Below are 22,183 nucleotides of genomic sequence, written 5' to 3'. Positions count from 1 at the left end.
TTGGCATAGGGTCCACTGGTCACTAACTCCAGGTACACAAGAAAAGAGCTTTATTTTAATCTCACTGCATGGGAACTCAGCTGCTCTCAAAGTGTTGCCTTAAGGTTTGAAGATCTGCTTTAAGTGCTCCCTACTAGAGGTGGCTTCCTACATTAAGTTCCCACAGGAAAAGCATCTCCAGCCACCAGCAGAATTGTCTGAAACATCCAGGATAAAAGTAACTCTGGTTCTGTTTTCCTGTTGCAGACTATAAGCTGCTTTAAGCAGTGTTTTTATATTCCTGGGAGAACTTCCAGTATGGATATAAGGGTGACTGACAGCTCAGGAAGGGGGACATAAGTTTAATTCTGGCAGAGCAAGAAATGAAAGCCCAGGTATTTGCTTTAAGAAGGGCAAGGGAGAAGGGCAGCTTGGCCACCTGACCCCAAAAAGCAAGCAACTGCTTCAGCCTGAAATCATGAGGCACACAGCTACCACAACCCCCACTTGAGTAACACACCAAGAAAAAAGCCAGCATCTGATGTAGGAACCACCTTCTGATCTTCCTCCTTGCTAGCAGTAGTGTGGCAGTAAGGGGGGGAGGGGATATTACTGGGGGGCTCTGGGTGTGGCTGAGTTGCACAAGATTAAATTCAGAGACTTTATTTTCTGCCATTGAAACAAAAATCTTCAATAGGGAAAATAGGAGTCCATCCTACTTGGAAGTAAGTAGTAGATTTGGATCTCCATGCCTGTGTATCAGTCCACCTCCTTGAAGCAGATGCACCTCTCTCAGAAGCAAAATAACCACTAGTGAGTAACCGCTTCCTCCCTTCTTTGCAGAGGGAAACTGACAGTTTTCCCCACCAGAGAGTGTTCCCAGGAAACAAGCTCCATTCAATCCCATCTAACCCCTTAAAGCCACCTAACAAACCTCAGCATCGCCGTGCCTGGTTTTAGGATGACCTCACATTACCTTCATAGCTCTCCACTTCCTGTGCATTCAGTAGACACAGTGGGGTGAATTCTCTGAAATCCAGCCATGCACATCACTATTCTAAGGCAAAGGATCCTTCTGGATCCCTTCCAACTCAGAATATTCTGTGATTCTGACTCTGTGAAAAAATTCATCTCAAGATCACACACCATTTTAGCCCCTTGTAGGCTACATCTCAGGCTGAATCACAGCTCCTGCTCTCTGCATAGGGTTAGAATGCAAATGTGTCACAAGCAACCAAGTCACCATTTAATCAGTGACTCAGCTGGGTAGTCTTGGAGCTGTTATCTCCAGTTATTCCATCCAAGTTTTACCTCTCAAGGTCATTTCCCCAGCCAGTCTTCTCTGGCTCACTGCAAGTTTGCAGAAAAGGACAATGAAGTCACTCCATCAGCACCTGCTTATCCAGCAGTGGCCAGGAGCAGATGCACCAAACCATTCATCATCTACAAAGATGTTCCCAGCCAAGTTATTTTTCCCCTCCTCTGTACTCTTAGCAGTTGAGTAATTAATTAATGTCCTTGCTATTTTCTACTAAGCTCTGGCAAACTGGAGCACTGAGGAATCCAGTTAGTATGAGGACAAGACACAGCAGGATCATGCAGCTTGTTTTGTACCCATTCACCCCCAGCATCCTCCTTCCTGCAGCCCCCATTCCTCAGGCTAAAGACAGATTTTTTGATTAAGGGACATGATGAAAATTCACATCGGTTTATTTTACAAGAAAGCTGTAGAAAAGTGACAATTGTCCCTCTTGACTTGGGAGAACTGAACCTTCACTACAGAGCTCACTGCAAGCTACCATAAGAAGAAGTGCCAGAAAGACTGAGCCAGGTTTTGTGTGGATGGAGAGATGCTGCAAGTGATGTTTAAAAACACCACAAACTTTTACAGTGGTCCTTAATTCCACTGCCACGTGCTTGCATCCAGTCTCCTACCAACTCAAGGCAGCTCCCATCCAGCACCAAATACAAGGTCCTTGTTAAAAAGTGTGTTGTCCAGCCGGGATAACGCTAAGTTTCCCATGCTGTCCTGGCTCCAAACTTCAGCAGAGAAGCTTTTTCCGTGAGTAAGTCCTGCTAAGGGGACGCTTCCTGGAAACCCTCATGTGGAATGGAGACAGCTCCTGGTTAGCAGCAGTTTGTACAGCATCAGATTCCTCTTCTACAAAAAACAGAAAGAATACGTGAAAGCCACAGTTTGCCAGAGTTCGCCGGTGACTCCAAGAAGCCGAGTGACAACGGGAGACAAGTTGTTACCTTGGACACACTTCCTCCGAGCCGGCGGCGGGGACAGCAGCGGGGACTGGGTCAGGGCTAGAAGGCTGCTGGTCGAGAGCGTGCTCTTCAAGGGTGGAGTTGAGCCTGGGGAAGCACAGTGAGAAGCTGCAGCAAAACCACTCAACAACTCCAGTGTTAAGTTTCACACAGAGCCTTTATGCTACCTCGAAACCGCCAACAGTACAAGGGATACTTTATCTGAAACAAACCCTAGGCTGGCACAGTGGGTTTCTGGCATTCAAGAAAGGTAAAGAGCAGCCTGGAATTAGCTCTTAGCACATTTAGTTTTCTGAGGTGGTTCAGCAGAAGAATGCTTCACTCTATTAAACACAGTTAGTCTTCAGGTAACTCACATGTCCTGGAAGAAAACTGTTACAATCATGATGATCTGTAAATACAACCACAAGGGTTGTAGGTACAGAAAGTCTCTTAGGGAACCATCTTACAGCTAAACACTTGTTATTTCATGTCCTAACTATGGACTGATGTTGCTTTAAAGTTTGCCTGTTTTCCTCTGTAATAACTGTTGAATAAATAAGACACTGCCTCTGTATACAAACCTTTCTGTACAAGAGGAAACAGACACTGAAACTTAATGCAATGACTTCAGAACACCTGCCAGAGTCTCCTGTAACATGTAATTTCTACAACAATACTGGATTAAGTATTTGGATTAAGTATTTGTATTAAGGCCTTGTTTACAGATCTGAGACAGCCTATTTCATTGAGGTCAGCTGAATCATCTGTACTCACAGCAAAAGCAAAGAGGCAGCTTAAACTTACACACTTACTGACACAACATTATTGCCAGCAAGGGAATAATTTCTGATTCCCACTTGCAACAGGCCCACCACGGGCAGATGGAAAAACTAGTGCACCAATAAATACCAACATCCATTGGACTAACCTTGTCATGGCTCCAAGTCTACACTGAAACAGCCAAACTTTGGACTTAAGACAGTTGGTTTCAGAGCTGGACACTGGGCAGAAACAGTTAGTGGCATCAACGTGAACCCAAATAAATCATCAGCTGGGTGCAAGTGGGATCCTCCCTCCTCAAGTTCTCAAACTTTCCTTTTAATTCCTCCAGCCTCCTGCTCTTTCATATTTCTCTGATATCTCTCCCATCATTAATACACCATTTATGAACTCCTCATGTCCAGTCTGCCTCTCCACATAATTAACTTCCATGTCTCCTACAAGCCACTCTCCCCTTCCACCTCATTTTCCCTCAGATAGTTACACAGAAAACAACTGTGTTCTTGTTTTTGTCTAACCCCCATTTTTAACCAAATCTGAATTTCAGTGGAGCATCTTTCATGCCACTTAATTACCTGACAAAAGGAAGACATCGTCATCCCCTAGACTACTGTGCTGCTCAAGTGTTTTGAGCGCACGCATTCCTGGTTTCTCAGGAAGTACAGAGCCTGTCCTTGATTTGCTTCTGTTTCCCTCATCTGTGGAAAAGTCAGTGAGATCCAAACTGCACCTATCAGTGCACAATCTCTTGGCATCGTGATTCTCCTCCTTTTCTGGTGATAGATAAGTAAAGACCCGCTTCTGAGACTTCAAGCCAAAAGTTCCCATGGCAGAGTCCTCATCAGCCCTGGGTTCAGCGTCACTAGGAGATGCCTGATCCTGGAGCCTGCAAATCCCTTCCAGTTCAAATTCCCCAGGAGTATTTGTTACTTTGCTGCTGAGATGCTCTGAGATCCTCATCACTCTTTCTCTGCCTGCTGACATCCATGTCCGTTCATCAGCATTCCTCTCGCTCTGACCACAGCTCGTGCTGGCAGTGCTGCCTGCTGCTCTCTTTCTCCGAGGCCAGTCCTTGATGGCATCTGGGGTAGTCTTCCCCTTCTGCTTTGGAGAAGGCGTCTGGAAAACTCCTGCTTCCATGGGGAAGGGGGAAGTGACGTTAGAGGCACAGCTTGTTGGGGTGTATGACTGGCATATGTAGGTCTGGCCCACACCTTTCCCAGGTGTACTGTGGAAAGAACGACAGCAGGACGGTGAAACACAGGCAGCTGCCAGTTTTCCTGGGTGCTTGCTACACAAGGTCATAGCAAGATCACTAAAGGGGCTTTCTCCTCCCTTGGATTTGCTGGCACTTGCTTCAGGTTGAACTTCCAATGATGAGCAAGAGCCAATTTTCTTAATGCGAAGTTTGGGCAGGCCTGAAGCTTGCATTTCCATTTCAACTTCATAGGTCGGTGGGCTGGCAGAACGCAGTTTGTTACCATTTTTAGGAGTGGGGAACTTGGCGACAAGTTGAGGATCTCCCATCCGTGCTGCAGCCTCCCGCTGCCTCCTGTCTGCAGTGCAGCGCAAGGAATAGGCTGTGGCAGACTTTGGCACAGGAGGCGACGCGTTCAGGGCAAATCTGGACCGTCTCTTGAGACTTGGAGCCTTCAGCGCCATATATTCTTCCCTCACCAGAGTTCTTGGTTCCAAGTCATCACTAACTGTTTGCAAATCACTTAGGGAGGACTCACAGGTGTTTGCATTGGAGATCCCCTCCTTAACCAATGGCTCACAGTCTATCTCAGCATTCTGTGCATGCACCTGCTCTCCAGCAAAAGGCTTTGGAGACAAATGCTTTTCCAAGTTTTCCAAGTCCTCTCTTGAAGGAGACTTTTGAGATGCTACATCCATCTGTTTATTTTTCTGCAATACAGAGATATTTTCAGTAACTTGGGACTGATGAGGCTGAAGGCTTTCTACAGAACAGTTACCACTATCATGATGACTGTCCCTATTTTCAGAAGGTGCTGCACATGCAAGCATGAGGTTCTCTTCTCTAGAATCTGGTTCGCAATTAGCCTGCTTGGATGTGTGAAGCAGGGACCTCAGTGAAGTGCCAGTAATACCTGCAGACTTCTGAGAAGATGGTTTAGATGCACTAAGTTCCCCGTCAGACTCCCCAGCCTGTGCACGGGAAGCAGAGCAGATGGTCACAGTGTTCATGGAACTTCCACAGAGCAGAGAACTGCAGAGAGGCTCGAGCCTCACAACAAGCTGAGGTATTTCTGTACTCAGTGGGCTTGTAAACAACTTTGAACCTGGATCTTCGGGTTTCCTGGGAGTCCTTTTAGTTGCTTCAGATAATGGATCAGACTGCATCTGAATTTCCTTTGTGAGGATTTGCCTCCGAGCACCAACTGGAGATGCTAATTTTGAGAGGTATCTCAAGGAACGTCTTGGAGTTTGCAGTTCTGTAAAACACCTTTCCTGGATGGCAGAGGGGGAAGAAGTAGTTGGATTTGAATCTGTTGGAGGCAATAATGAGGCACTGAGTGCTGTGAACCCTTTGTGTTCTGATGTTTGTAAGACAGACTCTTTGCAAGGAGGGGAAAGTCTTTGTGCTGTAGAACAGTCCTCAGAAGTTACCTGCAGAAAGTGAACCCTCTTACTTTCAGTTAACGCAGATGGCGACTTAACCCTTTGTGCAGGAGGAGAAAAGTACTTTCCCAAACACTTAGCTACAGTCTGCTTAGTTGCTGGACTTTTGCCAGGAGTCTTCTCCAGCTTCTGTGGTGTCCTGTGGGCAATGCGAGGCGACCTCCTTGGTGGCTTACTGGCAGAATTCAGCAGCTTGCAGGCAAATTTATGAGGTGTTTTCCTAGGAGTCTGCAGGAGAAAAAATAAATTAAAGAATCATGCTTGTTCTATTCCAACAGTATCATCTACCCATCTCCTTATTTACTTCCTAAAATTTAAAACACAACCCTCCATTTGATTAGACTTAACAAACACTAAATTTAAGATGCACAGGTCTGATTAAACATGAATAGAAAAACAGGATGGGAAGAAAGAGAGAGGGAGGTAATTGTTTCTACCTGACAGGAGGTTACTTCCTCTAAGTGTAAGGAGTCTTTTCTCGTTCTCCTCTTTCCAGGTGAATGCTTCACTGCAGGACTACACTTGTCAGTGACTGCACCAAAGAAAAACCTCTTGGGAGTCTGCACAGGGGGGATCTCTGAATGCTGCTTAAGGCCTATAAAATGAAACAGTACAATTCAACTAACACAACTAATGTGCCACAATTGTCTGAATCATTTCAGATGTAGGAAAAAGTACTGTAAAAAGCTCATATCCCTGGCATGTTCTTTTCTAGCCAAATGTTAAAGCTTCACCAGAATTATGGTTATTTCCCAATATGAAATTAATATCCATCTGCAGAAAGAGCACTTCAATGGCAAAAAAATGTACAAAATAGCTCAGCCTCTTATTCTATTTATAGCTTGTAGCTTTAGATAGTTCTGGTTCATGACTAAGGATTCTAGTAAGTACAATATAAAGAACTAAGTGTCACCATTTTTAGCTGATAATCCTACTGAGAAAGCCAGCAAAGAAGATCCCATCAGTCACTGCTTTATGCTGCCACAGAGCAGACTGAAAGTAAGCTTCAGGATTTCTGTCCCATATTTTACAAGGATTTCACTGCATTTAAGGAATACAGACTGACAATCAGTGGTATTCTGTTAGATGGGCCTGACTGGTTTCTTAAGTTGGCAGTGAATTCATCATAGAAATAGCTGCCTTACCATCCTCCAAATTCAGATTACCAATTAAAAATAATTACTGGGGATGAATTTCTGTCTACAGAAGATATTACATGACAGCTCTTAGCTTCTTACAGTCTCTTGTAGAGCCAAATCAAATCAAACTCAGAGCTATCCATGTCAGCTTTTCAGATCAGCAGTATCAGTCTGCTCAAATCCCAGTCAGTACCTTCTACATCCTGCAGTGCACAGCTCTCCTCTTCTTGTCCCTGGTGGACGCGCTGTGAATTCTTTGAGCTTGGTTGTGTAGTGGAATAGAAAGCACTGGAGCAGGTCCTGTTCAAAGACAGCTGTTTGATGCGTGGGCTTCTTCTCAAACTTGCTTCTGAAAAGGTAAGAACATTGGAGACTGAGCCTTCCTTCTCCCTCAGCAATGGGCACATCATCAGGAACAGTTTGTAACTGAAACAGGCACACTCCAAGAAGAAAATTCCCTACAACAAACTACCTCACACATGGAGGCAAGTGTGTGAAGAAGAAAGCTTCAACTTTCTTGAGGATCTGGAATTTTTATGCATATAAATCTCCTTCTAAACTATGATGCCTCCTCCTCTAAGTCATAGTTACTCTCATTCCTCTCTAGCAATTACATGGAAAGGAATGCTAGAAAAGCCATGTTCAATGCAAGTTATATCCAGGTTAAAAGATTGGTTAATTCTCTTGTCTCTTTTTTGTCGTGATTTCATCTTCCTGCTTGCCCAGCCATGCTGTTTTCCTCTTCCTTCCTGGGATAAGGAACAGCAGTAGCCAACATAAGAGACACTCCACAGAGCCAGGTGGCTGTCTGTTACAGCAGGAATCAGAGCAGTATTAAGGTCACAGCACAACATGGTGAAGTTACATTAAAAAAAAAGCATGTGCTGGTTTGACAGTAATTACAGAAGCTCAGAATCTTGTTCACCCTCGAAGTCCTTCATGCATTTTCATTTACAAGAGTTACTATCTACCTTTCTTTCCTAACTTTTACTACACAGGGCTGTTAAAGCAGTGAGCAGCAAGTGGTTCTATCAGAGGCAGCTGTGCTCCACCAACAGAACAGTACAACACTTCTGTACTGACTACTCATGAATTATGTAAATTGAAACATGCTTATCTTACAAGCTACAACACAGCCAAACCACCTTTCATGAAAAATCAGTGCTTACCATATATAGCCTTCTCTGGAGATTCTTCTACAACACCAGTGTCACAACCTGGATCAGAAGACCTTGAGAAACAACAGACATTTTGGTCTTAGCATACTAAGCACATTGGCAGGAACAGAACTTTTCCCAGAGACTGAAAAGTAGTACTCCATCCTACACCAATATGTTGCTTGGTGGGCTACTCTAAGTGAGCAATTACTGAGTGCTTTGCCTCCTATTAACACACGATTTAGCATGGGTTACTCCCTAGCTGTACAGGTAGCAGTTCTACATGCAAGTAAATGCTAGAATTCAACCTGGAGTCCACAAAATACAGCATAGGCCTTTTCAGAAGCCCTTGAATCAGCAACTGAACCTCAAGAGACATTAGCTGCAGGAATTAAAGCAGCCTGACCTACATGATGAAAGCAGCAGTATTCCCCCCCACTTAAGCAATGGAACTCAGCCTCCACTGGTTCTCTTACCGCCTTAAGTAAAGATGACACTTTGACCACAAAGATACCTGGTACTTGTGCTCATAATCATTATTTAGACATCCAATACTTACTGAAGAAACTCAGAAAGAACTTAACTCACCGGCCTTTGATCTGCTTATGTAGGAGTCTCCTGGAGACCTGCTTATGTAGTGGTGTTTCTGCAACTCTCTTGGTCAACAACTTGCGATGATCTAAAAATCATGCAAGAGCTATAACATCACACAATTATAAAGCACTTGGGACAAGTAAATAAATACAGTTTTGTACAGGTTTCAGCTTAAGGACAGTCTGTACAGAATCACTGTGCACCAGCCTTCCAGCATTCACAAGCTATCATGATTTCAGAGTCCAGTGTCCACACCTCCTTCCCACTCAGTATTATTAATAGTACCATGTCAGACAGAGTTAATCCACTGAGATTTCTTCATCTTTCTTTCACGGATCCTTTTTTAACCAAAAATTTTTAACACTGGATTTCTTTGAGATGTAGAGTTTAGTAAAAAATAGGTTTCAGTTTCAATACCATCAATATTCACCCTCCAAACACCACAGCAATGGCCACCTTTTCTCTTTATTGAAAAACAGATTATAATTGTTTCATAGAACTGAGAAAGCAAAAACAGGAATTTTAGCAAAAACTCCTCTCCAACAATCCTACACGTGCAAGTCATGTCCTACCTTTGGTGCCTTCATCAGTGCATTTGTATTTTAAGCCTTCCACAGCAGATACTGACTGGCTTCTAAGCATCTTTTTCAGAGACCTTTTCGATGGTGAAAGTATCTCTTCATTGAAGAGGTTCCTCCTTACCTTTGTAACTTCTGTGAAGCAAGAAAAGCAAGAAAAGATCAAATTAAAAATAGGAGGAAAAAAAGGAAAAAAAAAAATCACAGGAAGGTAATTTTGTCAGGACACCAGAGAAAGAAAAACACACCAGCACGGAAAGACAACTTTTTAGAGGCCACAAAGCATTGAAAAGTTGTTTTTTCTGCTACTGGAACATGTCCTCCTCTAAATCCACTCCAGACTTCTCTTATAAATTTGTATTATTTGCATTATCCCAACAATAAGCTACAAGAAGGTGCCATAGCAGAACAAGCAGCCAGTCAGTGTCCATGTGGAGCAGCATTAGGTGCACTACAAAATCTCAACTGAAACACATTGGTTCAGAGAACAATAAATGTGGGATTAATTTTTATTAATTATTTCGTGGGGTGATATCCTGTTTCCAGATATAGGAATTCAATCTTGTCCCGATTTTCTTTTCAGGACAGAGAAGATGGAAATAATTCAAGGATGGAAAAGATTCAAGGAAGAATGGAAAGGGGTTTTTTTGGAGGATGCAGGATTTAACTTTTCTGCACATGAGCACACAGAATGCCGTGTATCTTTTCCTCAAAGTTTTTACAGAATTCAGCAAAACTTCCTTCTCATTTCCAATGTGCCTCAGCATAATTTCATCACGGCTCACTAAATTTTACAGGGAGAACATGTGCTGAAGATGCACCTTTCCATGAAAAAGCTAGAAGTCAATATACCTTGCACTGCTTCTTTCTGCGACAAAGGCATCTGTTGGGACTTCTCAGGAGCAAGGTAAGAACGGGAGTTCTCCTGAAACAAAGAAGAAATCAGCCTCACCAGCAGCACAATGTTATGTTTAATTCAGCATATTAACTGTAAGCTCTGAACTGCACACTTCAATTTCTCCTTCAAGGCAATTTGATCTCTGCACAGCTGACTCAGGGTACACTTACTAGGAGAATACAGAGCAAGAGTGTTTTGCACACAAGTGTCACAACTCACACACAACTCTTTTGGAAGAGTTTTACCTTTCTGATGGGATTCTTGGCCATCTTGGGAATTTCAATTTGACGCAAGTTCTGTGGTGCTTCTGTCATGCTCCTGTGTCTGGCTAACACGTGATTCCTTTAGAAAGTATAGAAAGACTAAGTTAGCATAAGACCAGAAGCACAGTTATCAACCTACTGACAATTAAAGTTAGGTTTGACTCTAGAGATAGGAAGTGTTTACCTAAATTGATTGCAAACTGCATTAGTACCTCACTTACTACAACACTGAGGGATGATTTGCAATATAAATAGCTATTCCTAACTTTAGGGTTGGTATTGAAGCTTATTCACAATTTGTTAAAACATACACAGAATTCCCAACATAGAGAACTACAGTAAATCAGTTTTAACACTAACAATATAGGGTCACCTACTGCAGAGCAGAACATCCTTTTCCTTTCATGGAAGATGCTCATGTACTTTTGCATAAGATGCAAATACACAATCAAGATTACGTTTTCATACGGTCAACAATGGCTAGTTAAAATGAAAAATTAGAGCCCCTAATATTTCTTTCAGGCTTGCAGAGTTATGAGCAGGTGTCTGTTTGCCCCAGCCAGCTATTCACCAACAGAAACCTGCAGCTTAGATAACTCCTCAGTTACAGCCCAGGCTGCAACAAAAAGCTGCCTCCTGTTTGGAATTATTACCTTCTCTTTTGGGCAGATCTGGTGCGCAGCTCCTCCAGCTGGTCACTCTCTGTGCGAACAGTGCCGGGAGTCAAGACAGACGATAAAGACGGTGGAAGGCCTGGAGATTTGCTGTCCAGAGTCATGGAGTCATCACTGAAGAAGTCTGAAGGCAGAACAGCTGCCAGCTTCGGGGGTATTTGTGTACCAAGACCATAGTAAATATCTCCAAGAGTCTTTGGTATAGAATTCATGTACCTGGAGTATCAGAGAGAACCCACATCAAATACATTCCCACTCAAACTTGTTGGTGTTTCAGTCTCAAGGTTTGAACTAAATCCTTGTTCTTACATGTTAATTAAAAAAAAACAACCAAATATCAACTGGGCTTTTTAATTAGTTTACTTACTTATCGGCTGCTCTTTCTTTAATCAAAACATAAACGTAACAAACAACATGTCTAAATTTCTGCAAATTACAAAGATGCAGCAAATCAAAGCTGTAGATTGCTGTCTACTCACAGACAACATCCAACCAAAACCACAGTCCCCAGTAACACTTCAGTCATGCTAAAGAACTTACAATTCCAGTATTTCCTCTAGAAACTTTGTAAGATACCCCGGGTCTTCGGTCAGACATAAAATGCGCAGCACATCTGTCATCTGGAAGAGAAAGTCAGGTGGGAAAATGGATTAAGTTGGGACAGTTGCAGCATCAGATATTTTAGCAAGGAATATAGTGTTAGAGTACTATCAAAGGAAAACTGCAGGTTCCAGGTCTGCATTTCTAGTGCCACCTAGAAACACAACTGGGTCTATAATTTACTTGCCTCTTCCAACAGCTGCTCCATTTCGTCAGCAGTGCTTTGCAGCGAAGGGCACTGAAGGCACAACTCGAGGCGCAAAAATACCTGAAGTCGGCACCTAAGAAAACAAGTAATTATCCACTACCTTTTTTCTAATGGAAGCAGCATATTTACTGCAAAAGGTGTGCTCAAAAAAGCAATGGGAAGGGAAGTAGCTCCTTTTGACAGCATAATCTAGTTAGCATTTCATTTTGGTGGCAGGGGAGATGCCTCATTTCAGATATAGGCTGCACTGCTTATCACACAGCATGGGCATATTTGCATTTAATGAAATGGTTTTACTGTGACCAGAGATTCTCCTTGAAATTTTTGCCCCATGTCAATACTTTTCCATTTGTACAAAAATGCCACCATTAAAAATTGCTAACCAACTCCACAGAATCTCAGAAGCTGAAGTAAATACAGTGTCTCATACTCTCTGACTTTGGTCTCCTTCTGTGAGCCGTGCTGTTGTCTGAGCATTTTGCTGGTCTTCAGGAGATGGTTTCTGACTCTTTCCACACAGGCCACCTGCAAACACACATAATTACAATAAAACCTTCAATTCTGTTCCCTGTCTGTAGGGCAGGTTCCCTCCTGGCTTCGGTCATCCCCCTAAGCCATTCTTTTGGGAATAGCCCAATTTTTTCTCTTTTGTTTCAAGGAAAGGAATTATCTTTTTCTTTCAGCAGCAAAGTCACAATGAGAAATAGAAAAACTGTGAGCTTGAAATCACAGAGGTCGCTTGCAGCTTCAGGCCCTCCTCAGTTACTATGGATTTGTTTCTCACAGTATTTTTCTTCAATTATTCACAAGTTTACCAATTTTGGTTTCAGGTTATTTTAAGTCTATGCATAGTATTACCTTCTTTAAATACATTTTTTCAAGAATGTATTTAAAAATACTGTCTTTGAAATTAGGATTTGGAAGGAGGTCAATGCAAAGGGAGGACATCTGTTGCAACCTTTAGCAAAGGTGTGTAAATGGGTAAGTGAACTGGATTTTCCTACATTCTTCACAACTACCCAGTTTGTCAGTATTGAATCAACAGATAGAAGCAGTTAGTGGTTGTGGTTTTGACTACATGCAACTGCACATAAAACTTCAGAGATGAAGGAAAGGTAGCCTGAAATAGTAAAAACTCCAACTTCCAGATCAGTAACAACCCTGCCCACATGCTCTTACCTACCTCTTTCTCTTTGAAATCTTGTACTTTCAAGAACCTTTTAATGGCCGTGATCATATTCTGGGCACACGCAGATAACTGAATTCCCTCAGCAACAGCCTTCTGGTAGCTCTCTATTAAGTGGGACTGCAGCTCCTCCTCTGTTTGGAAGTCTGCAAGGGAAATGGTCTGTGTTAACTAAATGCCTGTTTACCACAACTCATTCCAACCCAGGAGGAAAACAGAGGAGGTCAAAAATATTTTCTCCAGCAAAGATGCATCAAGCCCACAGAACACTAACAGAACCAGTCCCAGGTCCAGACCCATGACATTATTATAAGTTAAATCAAGTTTATAATCAAAAATCAAAGTTTGCTTAAGGTGAGCAAACTTTCAGGCTACTACAGCAGTCAAGAAATGCCCTTTATTTCTACCTAATTAGTAAAGAGGACTACATTTCCAGTTACACCTTGATGGGTGCTTCCCTCTACCTCTTTTGGTTAAATAAAGAGAGAGAAGGGTAGAAAAAAATTACTATTCTTTGTGATGCTGAAGATACAGAAACCCAAACGTTGATCTGCTCCCTGGCACTGAATACTGCACTATTAACCTTCCCTTTCCCTTCCATAAAAATCCTGTATGAAGTCCTGTATCAGGATATCAAAAGTTCATATGAGATATATCAGGATAGGAAGATACCAGGACTTAACACATACCAATTGGTATTTTAAGTGCCTTTTCCTTTCCTTCCACCTTGTCATCCAATCTTTTTGCTGAAAGCTTCTGTGGAACCTTCTCATTCACTGCAGGCGGCACAGCATCAGGTTGAAACTTCTGAGCTTTTACATTCAGTCTTGCTACATTGAGCATCTGCAGGGATCTGGACATGGTCTTCATCTTCTGCCTGACTGGAGTTCGGGGAACTCCACCTACAGTGCCATAATAAAAAAGGAGTTTTACCATCAGGGACACTGGAGCAGGAACTCTGCCTGAGGCAGAGCATAACACTGAACTCTGTGTTATCGTCAAGTGAGATCAATAACCTTCTGGAGGAAGACATAGCCCAAAAGGTTGGCATTTCCCCATGAAATCCATGTACAGGCAGTGTAGCAGGCAGCTACTTCTCCAAGTAAAAAGTGGATGAAAACTACTGCTCTGCATAAGAACTTATATAGGTATAATGAAAAGTTATATATATATAGGAAGCAATTTTATATCACAGAAATAGAACCAGCTGACAGAGCAGGGCTTGGGGATACATCAACTGTGGTTAGTGTAGGGAAATGCAATGATTAAATTCTTCTAGAAGAAAATGTTTTATTTCTCTAATAAGAATAAAGTTGAGAGGTTGTAATATTTACTAGTAGTTGGAGCAGTCCTTGTTTCAAACTGCAGAGCTCTGCATGCTGCTTTTGTCAGTCACTGCACAGCCTTGAATTGCAGTAATTTGGCTTCTACTACAGGACAAACCTAATACTAATATGCAAATGAGACCATCCCTAAACAAAAAAATCTAAAGCATGCCACTACCCAGCAGAGCACAGATCTCTGGGGTTCACACATCATCTTTTATTGACAACAGGCATGCATAATCCCAAAGTATACATACGTCTTTTTTTGTTATTTCCTGGTCCAGCTGTAGCAGATGTTTCACTGAATTTTCTCTGGTACAGATCAGATAGACTTTCTGAGAGTTCCACATCAGACTGGTCTGCATCATCCTTCCCATTAGCACAAGGAACCTGCAGAAGCCTATAATGAAAGAGCAAATCAATACAGTTATCAAAAAAAGATGGGAATGGGAGGCATGTCCCTGTGGACAAAAACAAGGCTTTTCTAGGTTCCAGTCCACAACAACATAGTGCAAGTAGCACATGCCAGTAACTCCTTCATCACCTGTTCCCCAACACACTTAAGAGATACAGAAAACCCAAACCACCTTTAAAAGGGTCACACCAAGTTGGAAACAAGCGTTACATTGATGTACAATGGATACACCACTGCCCTGTACCCCAAAACCACATAAGTAGCTTTGTGATTTCTAAATTACCCTGTATTAGGCTTTTTTTTGTTTCACTCAGCAAGCTCTTTGAAGAAAGCAAGCTCATTCATTACAAGTAAATACCAACTGTGAGAACACAACCACTGTCTTCAGTATCTTGCAGTGGATCTTATCATACCATAAGAAAAGCTGAAGTCTGACATTTCCCAAGTAGCTTAAGGTCATTTTAAGTGACCAGTATCACTCCTGAGACTGTCAGGATTTTAATCCACACAAACTGCTACCCAAACATCCTGTTCTCACATCCCTTTGTCTATACACCAACAGATAATGAAGTAAAAGCCCACAAAAACTGAGTACAGAAATAAAAGCACTAGAAAAGCACTTAATTCTAGAACTCTAAGCAATGCTACAGCCATACTCCCTTGACAGGAAGCAGAAATCCTTGATTATTACTCATGAGAGATATGTTTCAGAAAAATACCTGAAGGACTCCATCAGATCTGAGCTTGCTCCACAAGCATTCGATGCAGGATACCATGTTTCCAGCACTGAAGGATGCCAGCTCCCTGTATGGGACAGTTCCCGTTGGACCCACTCTGGCACTGGAGTTTCTTCTCCTGGGAGCACACACACACACAAATTAGAAAAACTAAATTAAGTGGCAAAAGGTCCCAGCCTTCACAGAGGCTCCCCAACCTTTGATCCTGGAGAGGCAATTTCATAGCTAATACAACAGGCCTTGAGACTCCTGAGGAAGATTCACTCTAACACAAAACAGCTGCCTTGCAACCACACCCAAAGGCTTTACTGGCCAGGGATGGCCTATGTGACACATTCTAGGAAACCTCCTTCTAAAAACCTGTCCCCAAGCACACATAGCTGCGCTTTATCTACAAGCTAATGGAAGCTAACACTTTGTCAATAAAACAGAAAGGTACAACCATGCAGATTTCTGCATCACCTCACAAGGCTTGAGCTACAGTTGACAAAATGAACAAGTTGTGAAAACGAGAGATGCCTCACCGAGAAAATCATTAGCTTTAGATTCTTCCACTCTAAGTCAGATCTAGAGATCAAAAGAGGGAGAGTTTTGCATTTCCTGACACCTACCCAGACTGGCCAGCGGATCTTCCACCGACATGTCAATTTTACTCAACACACTATTCACAATCTCTGGGAGATGAAGAGCAGAGTCTTGGGAAGAGTCCTCCACTACAGCTCCTTCCAGGCTGCATCGCTGAACTTCAGCAGTCCTCTCAGTACCAAGCACAGTCAGAACTGCAGCACCCTCAGAAAGCGGTGACAGAACAGCAGTGCAGGGGCACCAAGTTTTAGACAGAGATACCTCAGCAACCTACATTTAAAAAGAAAATAAAGGGAAAAGAAATATGTTTACTTTATCTATAAATATGGAGACCTAAGGAGCACAGATACTTTCCAAACAGGTTATAGACTTGCATGACCTTCTAAAGAAGGTCCTTCTAGATTCAAATGAGCAATTTGCAGTGCAGCAATTACCACTATCATTGTCTTCACAACACGATACTGTCACCCCTTTTGTCACAGGTCATTTCAGAATAGGTATTAGTTTGAGACAAAGAGGAATATTTACCATGTGCAGTCCTTCAGTCACCAGAGTCCTTAACAGCTGATGAAACAGTGACCTGTTACATCCTGCCTGCTCAGCCTGAGAGCTCTGCAGTATCCAGCTCTCCGTGAGAAAGTGGCGAGCCTGTACCAAGTTCCAGTCCATCAAGTTTCCTTTCAGGAAGATGTTGACTGGACACTGCAGTTGTCTTTGGCCCATGGCAAGAGGTTCCAGGATCACAGCACAGCTTTCCTGCTTCTTTCCTCCTGTGCAAGGATAGGATAAAGTAAAAGTCTGAAGGCAAGTAAAATGGGTTTTCCAATCCAGGTAAAGAGACAACTTCAATGCAAAAAAGACGATTTCCAAGATTAAAGGGGGAATGTACTCAACCATAAGTGTATTACAGAACTGACCTCCTCCCCAAGCCCTGAAGGAGCTGATTGCATGAAGGGACCACTGAAGAAAGGGCCCATGCATGCTGCATGTTGCTTTAAAGCTAACCTGTTTTCTTTTGAAGGGGCTTTTTATCTGTATCCTTATTTTAGATAAATTGAATAATTGTATAAGAAAAGGGAGTACGCTGCTACAAGGTGGGACCAGCAAAGATCTCTTCACCCAAAAGTCTAGAAGCATGGAAAACTGAAGAGGCTAAATCAGAAATATGGGCTAACAGCTCTCAGAGGAACTAGAGCATATCCTGAACTTTTTTTTAAAAAAAAACCCTAGGTTTTTAAATACTGAAGTTACTTCTACACATACTATTCACAAGGTAAGGTCATCAAGGACCCTGCATGAGAGCTGTTACCAGCATGCACATCTATATTTTTCTTTTCTTTTATTACCAGGCATGCTGAGAAACAACGTTCCTTCTTGCTGGGGAAACACTGATCGATACACAGAGGGCTTTGAGAACAAGCAGTTCAGAGTCGCATCCAGGGGCAGGAGTGTGGTCCAAGACACTGGGAAACTGAAGTCTCCAAGGAAGGACTGAGCAACATCTGCCCTAGGGTGACTCAAACAGTGCACCAAGGCTTCAGCTGGCAAAATGGTGCCTCCCGTCTGACAGATCAGTTCAAACATTGTCCAGTATCCAACATGATCTGGGGCTTCGATCAGCTGGAATAAAGTAACAGAGAGGTCTCAAGTTAACGTTGGCAGGGAGAGAACCTTCATCCAAAGAAAGAAAGATTGAATGCTTTTAACAAAACTGGCATATGAAACAGATACACAGCATCTAAACATGGTGCTTTCCAAGTGTTTTTATGGACTTTATCAGCCTTCACAGGAATCCGATAAAGAAAACACACTTCCCACTGAATTAAGAGCTAGCCAAAATTTTCAAGCTTGGGTTTTTGAATCTGGTATCCACACACCTGAACCATGAGACTGCTTATCTGCAATTCTTAATAGCTGTAACTCCCCTCTAACTCAAAGCACAAGAGGACCCATCAATATCAGCCCATCAGTATCTCAGCCTCCACGTGGATGATTCTGTCTGAGTTTTCAGTCCCTTGCTGAAGATTATGTGGCAGTAACTGAGGAGCTTTCACTACCACCCAAAGACTACAGCAGAAAACTGTCCCCCCTTGTTATACAGGAGGGCAGCGTGGCAGGCGGCCCGCCACTGCTCAGAGCTGAAAGCTATGCGGTATAACCTCGTTACCTGAGCCCGCTCGGCGGTGTCCACCCAGAACAGCGTGATTTTCTGCTCCGCCAGCAGCTCCTGGACACTCCTGGGCAGGAGTTTCTCCGCCAGCTCCTGCGCCGTGGGCGGCTCTCCAGGGGAGGAGGGGGCATCACTCCCCGACACGAACCGCCGGAGTTCCCTCCGCGAGTGCGGGCAGGGCGAGAAAACGAACACGGCGTTCACGAAGCCCTCAGGGGGCGCCTCGGGGGGCTCTGGGCCGGCCGGCCCCGTCCTGCGGCTCCTGCGGTGCGGCTTGGCCGGGGACGCGATCTCCGGGCGGTCCCACTGGAAGTCGAGCAGCGTCTCCTTGAGGCCACTGTGGGTGAGGGCGGCGCGGGACGCGGGGCCGGGCAGGGCGGCCGAGGGTCCCTGCGCCCGGAGCCGCTCCGCCAGCTCCTCCTCGAACCGCTCCCAGGCGCGGGGGCCCGGCGGCCGGAACCCGCCGCCCCGCGAGGCGCCGCCGCGGCCGCCGAGCGAGTCGAAGAAGCGGAATGCCCAGCGGAGGCGGGCGAGGCCGAAGCGGCAGCTCAGAAGCGTGAGGAGGCGGAGGGCGCCGCGCTGGAGCGGCTCCCGGCGCGCGGGGCCGGCGGTGTCCAGCAGGAACACGGCGCTGCGGGAGCTCGACATGGCGGGCGCCCCTCACGCCGCCACCGGCCGCCCGGCCCGACCCGGCTGCTCGCGCCCTCGGCCTGCGTGTGCCCCCATTGGCTGCCGCAGAGAGCCCCGCCCCACCCACCACCCCGCTCCTCGCTCTCCCATTGGCGGGAGCACGCCTGACGACTGGGAGGGGCGGAGCCAGCGCGCGGGACGAGCCCATTGGCCGCCGCCGTTTTAAAATTTAAAGACGGCAAAAGCGCGCGTAACGGTGACGTCAGGGGGCGTGATCGCGTGACGTCACGTATTGCGGTCGGGACGTCACGGAGGCGGCCGCGGGTCCTGCAGGGCACCGGGGTTGAGCCGCGGGACCGGCCCTGCCCGCCCCGCACCCCGGCAGGCCCCGCTCGCCGCTAGAGGTCCGCGCCTGCCCGCACACGGCACCTCCCCATCCCCGACACCCACCAGCCGCCCGCGGGCGGGGGCGGGCAGAGCCCTGCCGGCTGCCCCATACGGCACCTCCCCCCCGAGCATCCCCGCAGCAACGGCACGGACAGCCCAGGGCCCGTATGCGTGAATTTCAGGTTCAAATTCAGATTAGATATTAGGAAAAAAAAAAATCGTTTTTTAGGGTGGTCAGGCATTGGAATAGGTTGCACAGGAAGGTGGTGGAGTCACCGCCCCTCTAAGTGTTCAAGACCTGTCTGGATCTGGCGCTGGGTGATGTGGTTTGCTGGTCGCACTGATAGTGATGGGTTGATGGTTGGGCTGGATGATCTTAAAGGTCTCTTCCAGCCTTGATGATTCTATGGAAAGTTGTAGGGTCACGGCACCTGGACAAGGGCTGACATGTGGGGAGGTCCAGGTGTGATCGCACAAGGTAGCAGCAGAGGAAGCCCTGCAGACCAGAGCCACCCCACCCTTCTTTCCAGAGCTCAAATGTCCCAGCCTAAACCAGTGTCATCAGCAGCCAGTTGTATTTATAAAGCAACAAAGACAAGCGGGCAATAAACGGCCCGTTCGTCTTTGCTGGTGACTCTGAGCACAAGCGGGTTTAACGAGCTGGAACGAGGAGCTGATCCACTTGGGTGCCCAGGACTAACCTGCCACCAAGAGCAAGGGAAGGACAACAGGTCTCTCTGACTGGAATTGTGGAGGGCAGCCTGCAGTCTTGGGGTTGGAGGCTCCATGGGGAGCCATGGGTCCCTCCTCCTCGCTGGGGGTTGCTCTTGGCCCATGAGATGCCTCTTGTTGCTTGTTGATATATCATTGTCCTGTTTGAGCCCTGAAGAAGAGCCAACCCCGTTATGCTCTCACTGCCATTGCCCAGCTACTGGTGTCTGTCCCAGCAGCCCACTGAGGACATTTAGCAGAGTGTGACCAAAACCTGCCTTATCACAGTCCACCTGGGACCAAAAACAAGCTCGGGGCAAAGGGGAGTTTCCCAGCAAATCCTGGCAGCTTCCAACACAGGAACTGCTGCCAGCTACTCAAGCTCCTGCTCCTTTCCTGCCCACTCCAGTGTATTTGCTCTTGAAGACCATCCAGCTCTTGGGAAAGCCGTCAGATATTGGCTGAGCCCTGGTGACTGTGTTTCCCAGTGTGACAGCCAGAATCACTCACACCTCTGCTTCTTGCATAGTGCTTGAAGTGCTCACAGAGACATTCGCCCTCTCTGCCTGCTGCCCAAGGACACTGGCCTCTCTCAAACAGTCCTTGGGTTCTCTCTGGACAATCATTTACTTGCTGATAAATGTGGTATCTTGGGAGGAGGGAGAAGGCACAAGAAAAATCGTTCGTAAACTGGGCTCACATTTGGTTGACACTTTGATCCAGACAGGATTTTTTTTAACTTAAAAAAGTCTTGCTTTATTTTGTCCTGCTTCCAGCATTTCTCTCCAAGGGATACGTGGGGGCTGAAAAAAGGGCTGCTTTCTCCTGGGCACTTCCAGACCCCTGGGGTCCACAGCTTTAAGGTCACCTCTCAGAGCCAGCACAGTGCCTTGGCCCAGCGTTGGCTGGGATAAGATTTGCCAGGACAGTTCACAGTGACCCAAGGAGCCCCCATTCCTTCCTCTCCAGGGGGAAGCTGCCCCAAGGCATCCAGACAAGAGGGAGGGGTTTCAGTGTAATTTAGATTTTGTCTCTACATCTTTCAAATATTTTTAGTGCTCATTAAAGTTAGAAAGTGGAAGAGACCCAGTTGGGACCAGCACTGTACAACCTTCACCCAAGGCAACTGCCTGACCACTGCCAGATCCAGTCCCATGTCTCTTCAACAGAAAGACAAACAAACCTTTTCCCCCAACGTCATTTCAGTGGTTTTTTGGGGAAAGCTTCCAGCTCTTATGGGTGCTGGACATGATGTGCCAAATTCCGTGGTGGAGCAGGCAACGTTGTCTCCAGCAAACACTGCTCTGGTTCACACCAGCCTGGAGTTTCCAACAGGACTTTTAACCACCTGGATATTGGTGACTGGGGCATGATGAAAGCTGCCCCATGTGTCCTACCATGCAGTTAGGTACCTTGTAGGGTGGATGCAATGGTAGTCTAACCCATCACTGGAGGCACTCTGCCTGCATTGCTGCAGGCACTTGTGCTGGCATGGCCCTGTCAACCTTTCCAGTGTTATCCTGGCCCTGCAAAGGAGCCTGGAGAGTAGCTGGTCCTTTAATGGGCTCTCCTGGCATGGGCAGCCAGTGGAGCATGCCAGCCCTGATGGGACTGCAGTGACAAAGTGCTGATCTGGGGGCCGATAAGGAGCGGCAGTGCCAGGCAGTGCAGCAAGGTGAGACTATCAGGCCAGCAGAAAAGCCATTAGCTTTGTCCTGGGCTTTCAGACATGGGGAGAGGGGCTGAGGACAGCAGATGGGACAGACCTGCTGCCTCCTGGGGCTGTGCAAGGGCTTTGCAAGCTACTTTTCTGGAGACACTGCTATTTCAGTGAGACCATGGATTAGAAAAGCTCTGCAGTTAGTTTTGCTGAAGCGTAGTCACAAAGTATAACTGCTGGTGGCTACAGTACCTTAGCAAGTTTAAAACCCTTGGGTTTTAAAATGCTCTTCTGTGCCTCTGCTGCATTTCTCAAGGTGTCTAGGAGCTGCTCTAGGGCAGGGCAGAATACTGGTCCTACCACGTAGTTGGCAGGAGAACATGCAACTGTCAACAGTGCTTCCAGCAATTAGAGCTCAAGTATTGTTTAGGGATTTCAGCTTCTTTCTAGATGGAAGTCTTTTGTTTCCTGGTATGTACAGCTGAGACTGCCCTGCAGAAACCATGTTTAATGGGAGACTCAAAAACATACCCTGAGCAGCATCGCTTGAGGGAGTGCTCATCCTCCAGACAACAGCAACATCCAATTGCTTTAGGTGTCCCCACCAA

At 45.5% G+C, this 22,183-nt stretch overlaps 1 protein-coding gene across 1 annotated transcript; it reads right to left on the bottom strand.

Annotated features, from left to right (window-relative positions):
- Positions 1 to 1,662: 1,662 nt before the first annotated feature.
- TICRR (TOPBP1 interacting checkpoint and replication regulator) lies at positions 1,663 to 18,835 on the bottom strand. Its single transcript, XM_017805195.1, has 22 exons — positions 18,185 to 18,835; positions 17,364 to 17,637; positions 16,546 to 16,787; positions 16,044 to 16,287; positions 15,415 to 15,550; positions 14,538 to 14,680; positions 13,645 to 13,857; positions 12,953 to 13,101; positions 12,200 to 12,294; positions 11,749 to 11,842; positions 11,502 to 11,581; positions 10,941 to 11,177; positions 10,270 to 10,366; positions 9,979 to 10,051; positions 9,121 to 9,261; positions 8,543 to 8,633; positions 7,967 to 8,028; positions 6,991 to 7,146; positions 6,096 to 6,253; positions 3,591 to 5,886; positions 2,236 to 2,340; positions 1,663 to 2,140 (listed from the first exon to the last, which is right to left on the bottom strand). Exons 1-22 carry the CDS (start codon positions 18,833 to 18,835, stop codon positions 2,022 to 2,024), a joined length of 5,856 nt encoding a protein of 1,951 aa, XP_017660684.1. The 3' UTR covers positions 1,663 to 2,021.
- Positions 18,836 to 22,183: the final 3,348 nt, after the last annotated feature.

Source organism: Lepidothrix coronata, unplaced genomic scaffold (assembly GCF_001604755.1).
Source record: "Lepidothrix coronata isolate B3197 unplaced genomic scaffold, Lepidothrix_coronata-1.0 Scaffold11, whole genome shotgun sequence".
Lineage (NCBI taxonomy): Eukaryota > Metazoa > Chordata > Aves > Passeriformes > Pipridae > Lepidothrix > Lepidothrix coronata.
The sequence above is the reverse complement of the archived record's forward strand: the minus strand, read 5'-3'. Positions and strand labels throughout refer to the sequence as shown.